This window comes from Equus przewalskii, chromosome 21 (assembly GCF_037783145.1).
Source record: "Equus przewalskii isolate Varuska chromosome 21, EquPr2, whole genome shotgun sequence".
NCBI lineage: Eukaryota > Metazoa > Chordata > Mammalia > Perissodactyla > Equidae > Equus > Equus przewalskii.
The window spans coordinates 27,511,130-27,521,318 of record NC_091851.1 but is presented as its reverse complement, the minus strand read 5'-3'; the positions used below and the strand labels follow the sequence as shown (position 1 = coordinate 27,521,318).

Below are 10,189 nucleotides of genomic sequence, written 5' to 3'. Positions count from 1 at the left end.
AGGTGGTCAACCTTCCTTTAAGACAGCCTCTACCCTCCCCTACTGCGGACACCACACTTCCAGGGCAAAAGTAGAGGGGCCTTCAGATACCCTCGGGGCTCTATGCAGACACTTGGTCCCACTGCTGGAAAGGAAGAGAGGATGCTGGTTTTTCCAGGCAGTTCTCAGTTCTGTTAGAAAAGAGGTGAGAAGGCCCAACGTAAAGGGCCTGCAGAAACACCCTGGCCGTCGTGTAAAGTCCTCAGGAACGTACCCCAGGCATCCCACCGCCAGAAGTGCTAGAGTAAACTCTCAGTCAGGCCTTTGTTCCCGTTATTCTCTTTATTCCCAAACAGATTAATTACATATTTCAACTTTTCGAATGCAACATGTGGGTAAGTTAGGAATATTCACAGCATCTTGCTAGGGCACCATGCCAAAGAAACAGAATATCTGGGCTCAAAGGTGTCTGCTCTGTGCTGGGGAAAAACAAAAACAACAAGCAAAAGTATAACCACAATTTTGACCTTTTTCTTTTTAAGTAAGTTTTTTTTTAATTCCTCTTTTCAATCGGTGAATTGTTCTTGACTCCTTTTCTTGATATTCATTTTAGCTTTCAGAATTTCCTTCCTTTTTCTGGAACTAATGTGCTGTTCTGAAAGAAAATGGAGACAAACAGAAAATTACTGAAGGTTTCAATTCACTGTTACAGTTCCTAACTGGTGACAACAGAGAGACCAAGGTACTCCCCCACTATAAGATCCCATTTATAAGGGGATCATCATTTGTCTGTTCATTCTATTTGTTTCTGCTCCATCTCATTTCACAAAAGAATGTTCATAGCTAGTTCCAACTAAAGCCGATGACAAATAAAAACAATGAAATCCGATTATAACTAGCTCAGAAAGGGGTATGTGAAAATTTAAGGAGATGAGGAAATTCCAGGCACACCTCTCACAATTCAAGGCCAAAAAGACGCTGTAAATTTCAACGAGATGAACAGAGAGGAAGATTTAAGAATGTTCATCTTCAATTTCCCAGACTCCAGGTCCACCAACCAACACGTGGCCCTCATGTAGCTTGGAAGACAACATTCGGGCCATTCAGCACAGAAACCTGCACCATATTCCTGCCACGCAGTCACATTCTTGCCAGTGATCAGACCCGATGCCTAAACTTACAAAAGAATGATTCTCAAAATGGGACTCAGGTCACAGGAAAATTTCAAGAGGGGATAAACCATTCAATCTCTTTATACAGTCTTTCCCCACAGCTGCCTTTCCCTAGACTCCAAGAAGTGATGGGGAGACACAAGAAAGCAAATGAAAATCTAGACAGACACTGTGCGACCAGAGGGTGACAGCAGCAAGTGAGTGACAGGGCGGCTCTGGCGAGCAGAGGCGGTGCCGAACCACAGGCCGTCCTGAGCAGGCAGCCGTGCCCAGTGCTGAGGGCTGAGTGGATGGCGATGCAGTCTTGCAGAGCGGCAGGCTCCAAACCAAGTAATCAACAGTTCCCAGGGGCATGCACGAGCTGGAACTACTCCCGAGGGCCGAAGAGAGCACCCCGCATTCCCGGCAACCACTCAGAGGTGCCCGGGTACAGTAAAATGAGTGTGTTCTGAAATGCTCACGCAGAGATGAGAGCAAAGTTAGAAATAAGAACCACTGAGAGGGTAGTGACCACCAGGCCGTCTTGGCTAAGAAGTTACGGCCTCTGTTATGCCCGATCAAATCAATCTGTCCTCAGAGCCAAAGCACTTAGCTGCCAGGGACGCTCCCTCAAAATATGAGGTCCCAACTTCAGGAAGCCCCAAATGTGCAAATGATAAAGTGACTTTCCTCTCTCATAGGCAGCATGATTTGGCGGTAGTAGGATGGGGGCGGACTATCCAAAAATCAAGAAAAAAATCAGTCCAGAGTTATTTTAAAGAATTAAAGAGCTCAATATTTAGCAGAAAGGACCACTTCTGAAAACAAATCTCAGACAGAGCAATTATAATCTAGGACAAAACCAAATGGATGTGGCGGGGGTCGGGGTGGGGAGAAGGAATGACTGCAAAGGGACATTTGGGAACTTTCTGTAGTGGGGAAAATGTCTATCTTGATTGAGGTGGTGTTTACACGACTGTATAAGATTTGTCAAGATTCACAGAATTGTACACTAAAAAGGGTGAATTTTACTGTATATAAATTAAACCTGACAAAACCCAAACAAAACAAACGTAGTTTCTTTCTGTGTTGAGAACTAGATGTTCCCACTTATGCTCACCGTTCAGTGGAAAAGCTCTACATTCTATGCTTTGTGGATTTCTCCTATTTTCAGAGGATTAAAAATTAGATGGCTTCGTTGCTTTGTGGAAAAAGACATTTCCACGGTGAGGGACGAGAGGGAACATGACTTGAAATTCAAATACCTCCCTCCTCTTTATTGTCTAGTACAGGGGTCAGCAAACTATGCCGCATGGGCCCAATCCAGACCACCACCTGTTTCTGTAAATAAAGTTTTATTGGAACACAGGCACGCTCATTTGTTTCCATAGTCTATGGCTGCGTTCACATCACAGTGGCAGAGTCGAGCAGTTATAACAGAGACCATGTGGCCTGCAAAGCCTAAAACATGATCTGGCTCTTTTGAGAAAATTTCCGCCTAACCCTGGTCTAGAGGAGCTGACCAACAAAGCATCAGACACTCTCTCCTTGCCTGCACTTGCATCCTCATCCCAGGACTAACACCTCAGTGGAGAATGGGTGATACTTCACTTGGTATTTTAGTCACACAGGGAGCGGCCCTGAATCCTACCCTGAGCTCTGGGAACCTGGGTTCTGCTGCCGGCTTTGATGATGGCCATCAGTCCTCCATCATTAGAGCCTCACCAAATCACACAGTTTGGCCCAACCAGAGAATCGTGTTATAAACAGGCCTAGAAACATGACGAGGTGCGCCAGGATTTGCCACGAGACCATCATCTAATGAATTCAGATGTTCTGAATGGGGTCCCCTTTAAAGAAGTGCAAGGTTGGATCTGTCTTATCCTCAGCTCTGCTCTCCTATAAACAAGGAGAGAGGGGCTGCTGTCTGTAAAGGACCCCACAGGACACAGGGAGGATGGAGTCACACAGTCAAAGCCAGGTCGAAGTTGCTGTGCTGCAGTTACTCCATCAGCTGGGCCAACTCAGGGGCTTTTGGCTTTTGCCCTGGTGCAGTCACAACCTGGTCTAGGAAGTGGGAAAAGGGCCTCAGAACTCAGCTTTGGCTTAGGGAGGGTGGGGAGGAACGAGTGGGTTGGAAATTAGATAAATAACTGACATGCACGAGGTGGGCAGGATGGGAAAGGGACCCTGCTTCTGGGAGGAGTCCGCCCTTCATCTTTACCGTAGTGTCCTATATTTTGCCAATCTACTGCTCTGCTCTGCAGCGATCCTGCCAAAGGAAAGAGGGTTTGAGAATCAAGAAAGGACAGTGAGAAGAGAAATAAGCTGAAGAAAGAAATGGCAAACACCCAACCAGAGCTTCCATTAAGGTCAGTGATTTCCCCAGTGGCTGAGTTTGTTCTAGGACTCACGACAATGGCAACAGAAGAGTGGGCTTTAACTGTCCTCATGGGACAGGGGTGGAAGGTGGGAGGATGAGAACTCTGGTCTCTCCCCCCGAGAAAATGGACACAATGTTAGGACTCCAGATTAGGAGCTCTTGCCAAACAGCATCTAAATCAAATGGTTTCCACCCCTCATCTCCTCTTGATTTTGTTCATCTTGTGTGGGCAACTTCCAGAAAAGACAGAACTCAGCAGAGCACAGCCTTTGGCTCCCTGGGGCCTGGACTGGCTGCTGCGAGGGAACAGGGCTCGGCTTAGAAGAAACAGCTGAGTCCCTGGTTCTTTCTCAGATGCCATGCATAGCTGCCAAGTTAAGGCTGCTGGAGGGGCATAAAAATGAACCAGCTGCCACTGCTGGTGCTAAGGGAAGCTCTGGTGGAACCTGGATTACAGGCGAGTCAAGCACGTCAGGGCCCAGCATCCACAGTGAGGTACAAGGAAGCTCATGATGGAGACCCGGGCAGGGATGAGACGCGTGGCTCTCCCGCCCACTAACGGTCCCCCAAAAAGCCTCTCTCTGATCCGACCAACTTAAATGGCAGGCATTTGGAGAGCACACTATTGAGTTACATTCTTCCAGCAAAAGTCCTGGAGAAGAGAAAGCATGGCACGTCTGGAAATGTTAACTTCCAAAGATGAAAGCAGTTCTGACCTTTTCTTATTGACCTTTACATGGCTGAAATCACCCAAGTTCTAATAAAGTCAAATCAATGAGAAACACCTATGTGACATTTAAATTTGCTTCTAATCCAGGTTTGAAAGTCAAGCTGCCAGCAAGCTGCCATCGCGTCAAGGTCTGACCACTCATGTGAACCTAAAGTTGTCTGGTTCTCCGGGACACGGTGTGGGCTCCTAAGCAGGGCTCCCCACTGGGGGCCTCTGCAGACCCTGCAGCAGCTTCTGCGGGGAAGAATACGCCCTCACAGGTAGGAGGAAAAGCTCCGGGAGCCTGTTGGGGGTTAGAGAGCAGTAACTCTCTGGGGCCCAGGAGGAGGGCAGAACAGGATTCTCTGTGGCAGCAGAGGAGAAAATTTCTAAACAGCCAGCACATTAATAACAATCTTCTGCCACGTGTTCTAATCCATTTTAATCTTCATAAAGCAATTATTTTCTTCTCTTGTTCTCATGTGTCGGGGCATAAATTGTTGTGATTTTAATACATTTAAAGCTGATCACCAAGGCCCTTCTCTGACTTAAAAGGCTTCTGGATCAGGCTGGATAAGGTGTTACACTTGCCCCTTCTGTCACAGATTGTTCTTCAAAGAACTGGGTGAGCAGAGCTGACAAAAATATTTCTAATCCCACTCTGGGTCCCTGGCCCATCCCCAGCATTACCTCTTGATTGCCTGCTGGGCCAGCATCCGATTGCCAGCCAGAAACGTCACGCTGCCCAAGATGGCCAGGTACTTCAGGGTCTGGAACATGTTGAGCTGAGTCCAGTAGACATACATGAGCCCCAGCATAGCTACAAGAACAGGTGTCATGATAGCTAATTAAATGAGGTAGTGACAACACCCTGGGCAGAAGACAGTTACGAACAGTAACTCCTGGATCCTGAAAAGGCCTGTATTCTAGACCAGCTTATTTTATTCCTCTTATTCTTTTATGCCAGAAAATAGATAACTCAATATACTTGCCCCTCAGCCTTGGCTACCAAGAAATCCAGAGGTAAAAACCAGATCTCAGCTACTTTAAATTATTTTGTTCTACCTTCTGGCTCATATCTATTTCCTTTAATTAGGTTTTTTTGGCTTTTTTTTTTGAGATTGGCCCTGAGCTAACATCTGTTGCCAATCTTCTTTTTTTTTCTCTTCTTCTTCTTCTCCCCAAAGCCCCCACAGTACATAGTTGCATATGATAGTTGTACGTCCTTCTAGTTGTGGCATGTGGGACGCCGCCTCAGCATGGCTTGAGGAGTGGTGTTAGGTCCATGCCCAGGATCCAAACCGGCAAAACCCTGGGCCGCTGAAGTGGAGCGTGCGAACTTAACCACTTGGCCACAGGGCCGGCCCCTAGGTTTTGTTTTTAAAAGTTACCGTCACGTTATATTTGGGATTCACTTCATTTTTCAAATTCTGAATGAAAGCACGCAGGACTAAATAAATGGTTTCCTTTTTAATGAAAAAATTTTTCAGTGATAATCTGCCACTGTGACTAGGAAAGAAGCGAGGAGGACTGAGGAGGAAGGTTTGGTGAAAAGGACTCAGACAAGGGCACTGAGAGCCTGGGTTCTGGTCCAGGCTCTGACCTTCCCAGCCTCTTATTTTCTCTGAACCTAAATTCTCTGACTTGTCAAATGGGATCCTAATTCCTGCCCTGGTCACCCCTACCATGGGTGTGATGAGAATCCAATGAGGGAATGTGCACAAAAAGCACTCCATAAAAGTCATGGCTCTAAACAAATTTATATTCAGGTTTGGTTCTCGGCCCGACCCAGGAGAGCTATCACTCAAGTCCAGGAACTAGGCTGGAGAGAAAGGTCATCCTGTCAATTCTGCCCAGAAGGATGGCGGACGAACTACGCGGGGCTCCTTAACCATTCTTCAGGCCACGGACCACTGTGAGAGTCTGATCAAAGTTATGGACTCTCCCTTTCCCCTGAAGATTACTGAAACACATTTGCCTAGCATTTCAAGAAATTCACCTGTGGGCCCCTACAGAATCCGCACACTACGGACACACAGAGGGTGATTCCGCAAGAGGGAAAGAAATGAGAAAAGAATATTGAAGTCTCAGTGAAACGCAGGGCACCTCTGATCCAACAGTGTCAAGTCTCTGACATGCTTCCCTGATTTATGAATTCACCATCTTGTTACCTTTAGGTCCTAAGAACAATGAGGGACAACGTGTCTGATCGTGGAAGGGACTGTTTTCTATTACTGCCCAGACACAGCCGCCAGTAAATGTGAAGATCGATATGGTGGGGCAAGATAACCTTTGGAAACTGCATTAATGCTCTTCATCCAGGAAGATGGCTCAATGCAAAGATACGATAAGTGAGTAATCTCTGGAAATGAACAGGGCTATTAAATGAGGGTAAATGGCCTGCCCACAGCAGCCTAGTACAAAGAAACCCAAGCTAATGACAGCTGTTCTAAGCTGATGGACCAAACAGGTTTATCATCATATTAACTGTCCTAAAAGGCCAGCAGGAAGAGGGAAATGTTATGCTATTAAGTCATTATAGTTAATAGGTTGTGGATCTACTTAACAGGGCTTTTGTGTGGGCAGGCTAAATGTCAGAGGAGGTTAAATGGAATTAGCAGCCTCGGGTGCTTACCAGCATGTCCCAGGTGAAAGATAATCGTGCTAGGAGCAAAAGTGAAGTTGGAGACATTGGCACCAATCCGGATCCACTAAATGACGGGGAGAAAGAAATTAAAGACATTCTTACTTGAAAGGGAGGCAACACATGTCAGGTCAATGCTAATCCAATGAACAGCCCTAAGGACTTAAAAGTTCATGCATACTTGAAGGACAGGGAGTTTTTCCAAGTGACAACCACCCTTTTATAAGTTGTCAGGAAAAATTGTTCCTTTTTTCTTTAGAAAGGCATTCCAACATCTGCTCTCAAATGTGCTTGGGTAACTCAAACCTGAACATCTTTTTTTTTTTTTTTTTAAAGATTTCATTTTTTTCCCCAAAGCCCCCCGGTACATAGTTGTATATTCTTCGTTGTGGGTCCTTCTAGTTGTGGCATGTGGGACGCTGCCTCAGCGTGGTCTGATGAGCAGTGCGATGTCCGCGCCCAGGATTCGAACCAACGAAACACTGGGCTGCCTGCAGCAGAGCGCGTGAACTTAACCACTCGGCCATGGGGCCAGCCCCTGAACATCATTTTTAATGACAGCACAGTCTTCTGTTTTAAAACAGCTGAAACCATGATGCTAAAAGGTCAGAAACTGAAGTTATGATGAAGTAACTGGCACCCCTGCAAATTTCCCTAAGTGTTGGTAAGATAAACCCACTGGCAGCTGGTGGGATGCATGCTCCTGCTGCAGGTTCTGTGCCTTTTGAAATTCTGCTCACTCAGATATGAGAGCAGGTGCCCACACCCTGGGTCCGGTGTCTGAAAGCTTGTGGCATGCCTTCCAGATTTAGATTGACCAATAATTCTTTTATTAAAATCAATGAATGAATTAGGAACATAGGCAACTTTCCAAAGGTAAGATGTAATGAGTTTTCTGTACAGTTCTCAAAATTTTCTGAAATTTGAGACTATGCATTTATACTTCTAATTTTAAGAAAGAAAACAAATTGGTAAAAAAAAAAAAAATTCAAACAGCACATTCAAGTATAAAAGATAAAAATTCCCTTCCTCAATACCCGCTAAAAGATGCTCTCGTTAGGTGACTGACACTGACAGATAACGAAAGGGCTTTTACACAGGCTTGTACTAAAGATATCATCCTACCCCTTGCCTTCTTCACTCAGGAGGACATCTCGGCAATCTCGTCACATCCGCATGAAAATCTATCCATTCTTTTAATAAGGTGTATACTATTCCACTGCATGGATGCACCACAATTTAACACTTGCTTTGATGGGGACTTCAGGTTGTTTCCAGTTTGATGCTCTAAACAGTGCTGAAAGGCACAGCCTCTGCACTCTATTTTTTTTTTTTTTTGAGGGAGATTATCCCTGAGCTAACGTCTGCTGCCAATCCTCCTTTTTTTGCTAAGGAAGACTGGCCCTGAGCTAACATCTGTGCCCATCTTCCTCTACTTTTATACGTGGGACGCCCACCACAGCATGGCTTGATGAGTGGTGCCATGTCCACACCTGGGATCCAAACCGGCGGACCCCGGGGCGCCAAAGCGGAACATGCGAATTTAACCGCTGTGCCACCAGGCCGGCCCCTGCACTCTATTTTTATGTAGCCGTCAGCATTGGGCTTGGTTTTATCACACTTGACCTCATCTGAACACTCCTATGAAGCATCACAGTCCATGTCCTTTTATCATTTTCAATGGCTATTAGGTGCTTTCTTATGCCACCTGTTAGTGGATCAGTTTACTTGGCTGCTCCCTCATAGTGGGGAATTTTAGTTACTCTAAAACTTTTTGACCATTGGTTCAGGTCACAGCTGCTAGACCCCTCTGGAGCTGTGCTGAGGCCAGAGCACAGAGCCTCCTTTGGATGGCTACATCTGCTGAGTCTGGGCCAGACACACGGGGCCCATGCTAACCACAGCCACGCACCAGAGCAAAGAGCAGGAGCAAGGGCGAGAGGATCAGGGCGGTGAATGTATTGGACACCACTGTGGGGGGCCTCTTCTCAGGCTCGCGGAACAGGTGCTGCCAAAAGAAGACACAGCAAGATATTTAAGAATGTGCCCTTCCCAGCAGCGGCTGCCACATATACCAGAGACCAAAATGCCAATGACAATCGAGAAGAGGAAACGCCTCCCAGAGGTTACAACCTCCTGGTAATGAGTAGCCACTTGGCCTTTTGCCTCTTCTCAATGCTGGCTTCTGATCCCAGAGTTCCTTCCAAAGACACTATACCAGTCCCAGCCCACTACTTGGCCAACCCTCCTCTTTCCTCAAAGACTCACTGCCATGAAGAGGTTGAAGAATGCAATCCATCAAGTGGCATCTGCCTATATCCAAGAGGGTGCCCAGTATATGGATGGCTTGGGTGACACATCCGAGGTAGGACTCTGGATTTCATAATGCTTCTGGGTTCCCAGGGTGGCACTATCATACGCTGCTGCCCACTTAAGTTAGCTAACTGGTGGTAACCTCATTCTCTTTTAAAATGTAACAGAGCCTCACTATGAATGATTCCACCCATAACTTATCCCTCTTACCTCTAGCCCATGGCTCTAAGGGAGCCCTAAATAAACTTCCTCCCTTACCTACTCTGCCTGACTTCCAGAATTGAACCAGAAAGCTGGGTGAGCATTCCTCTGATATTTGTTTTATTTGTCTTTTCTGCTAAGCAATTCTACATGAAGATCTTTGGGAAGCTCATCAAGACAGTGACACCTAGCAGAGGCAGTGCTGGGCTGGGAGCCAAGACCTCCATCTGAGCCCAAACTGATATATCTGGCTGTGTGACCAGGGTCAAGTTGCTTTGCTAACTCTTTCTCTCAGTTTCTAGCTAAAAAACTGGGGATGGGAGGATGATGACTATCCTACTCAGCTTGTAAGGACACTCTAAGGACCAAATGAAATAGGGCATTCGACAATGCTTTGTAACCTGTAACATGTAACACGTAAATTCAACTTTTTTTTAGACTTTCTTCCAATGTATAAACTTGTGGCTGTCTTTCCTACCTGCTGACGTCCAGCCAACCCAGCTCCATGATGAGGCAGCCCCACCTGAGACTCCCGTTCCCAAATTTTCACCTCAGCTCCTCTTTGCTGCCACTGCCATTAAGGGATTTCTAACATTGTCTGTGACAGTTGCTGCCACCTACTCCACCCTACAAATCACTCAGCACCCTTCATCATCATGGTTTACCATCTACTATTTAACTGCATTTTACATTCTTAATGCTATATATCAACATTAGGAGGGTTTAAAAAAAGAATCTGACAACTCTACTCTTTGGGCCCTTGTCCTTTTTAAAATAGTGAAATGAGAGTAAGTAGTCTGCTTGAAACA

General features: G+C 46.1%; 1 protein-coding gene across 2 annotated transcripts in view; it reads right to left on the bottom strand.

The window, feature by feature from the left end:
* Positions 1 to 302: 302 nt before the first annotated feature.
* RPN2 (ribophorin II) overlaps positions 303 to 10,189 on the bottom strand; it is a 54,980-nt gene continuing 45,093 nt past the window's right edge. The window contains exons 14-18 of one of the 2 annotated variants that reach the window (XM_070588365.1): positions 8,779 to 8,874; positions 6,858 to 6,933; positions 4,913 to 5,042; positions 3,355 to 3,402; positions 303 to 634 (exon numbers count right to left, since the gene is read on the bottom strand). In XM_070588365.1, the coding sequence (XP_070444466.1) occupies positions 622 to 634; positions 3,355 to 3,402; positions 4,913 to 5,042; positions 6,858 to 6,933; positions 8,779 to 8,874 (363 nt within the window). In that variant the 3' untranslated portion in view covers positions 303 to 621. The remainder of the gene's footprint in view (positions 635 to 3,354; positions 3,403 to 4,912; positions 5,043 to 6,857; positions 6,934 to 8,778; positions 8,875 to 10,189) is intronic. The other variant, XM_070588366.1, reaches the window with a different exon arrangement.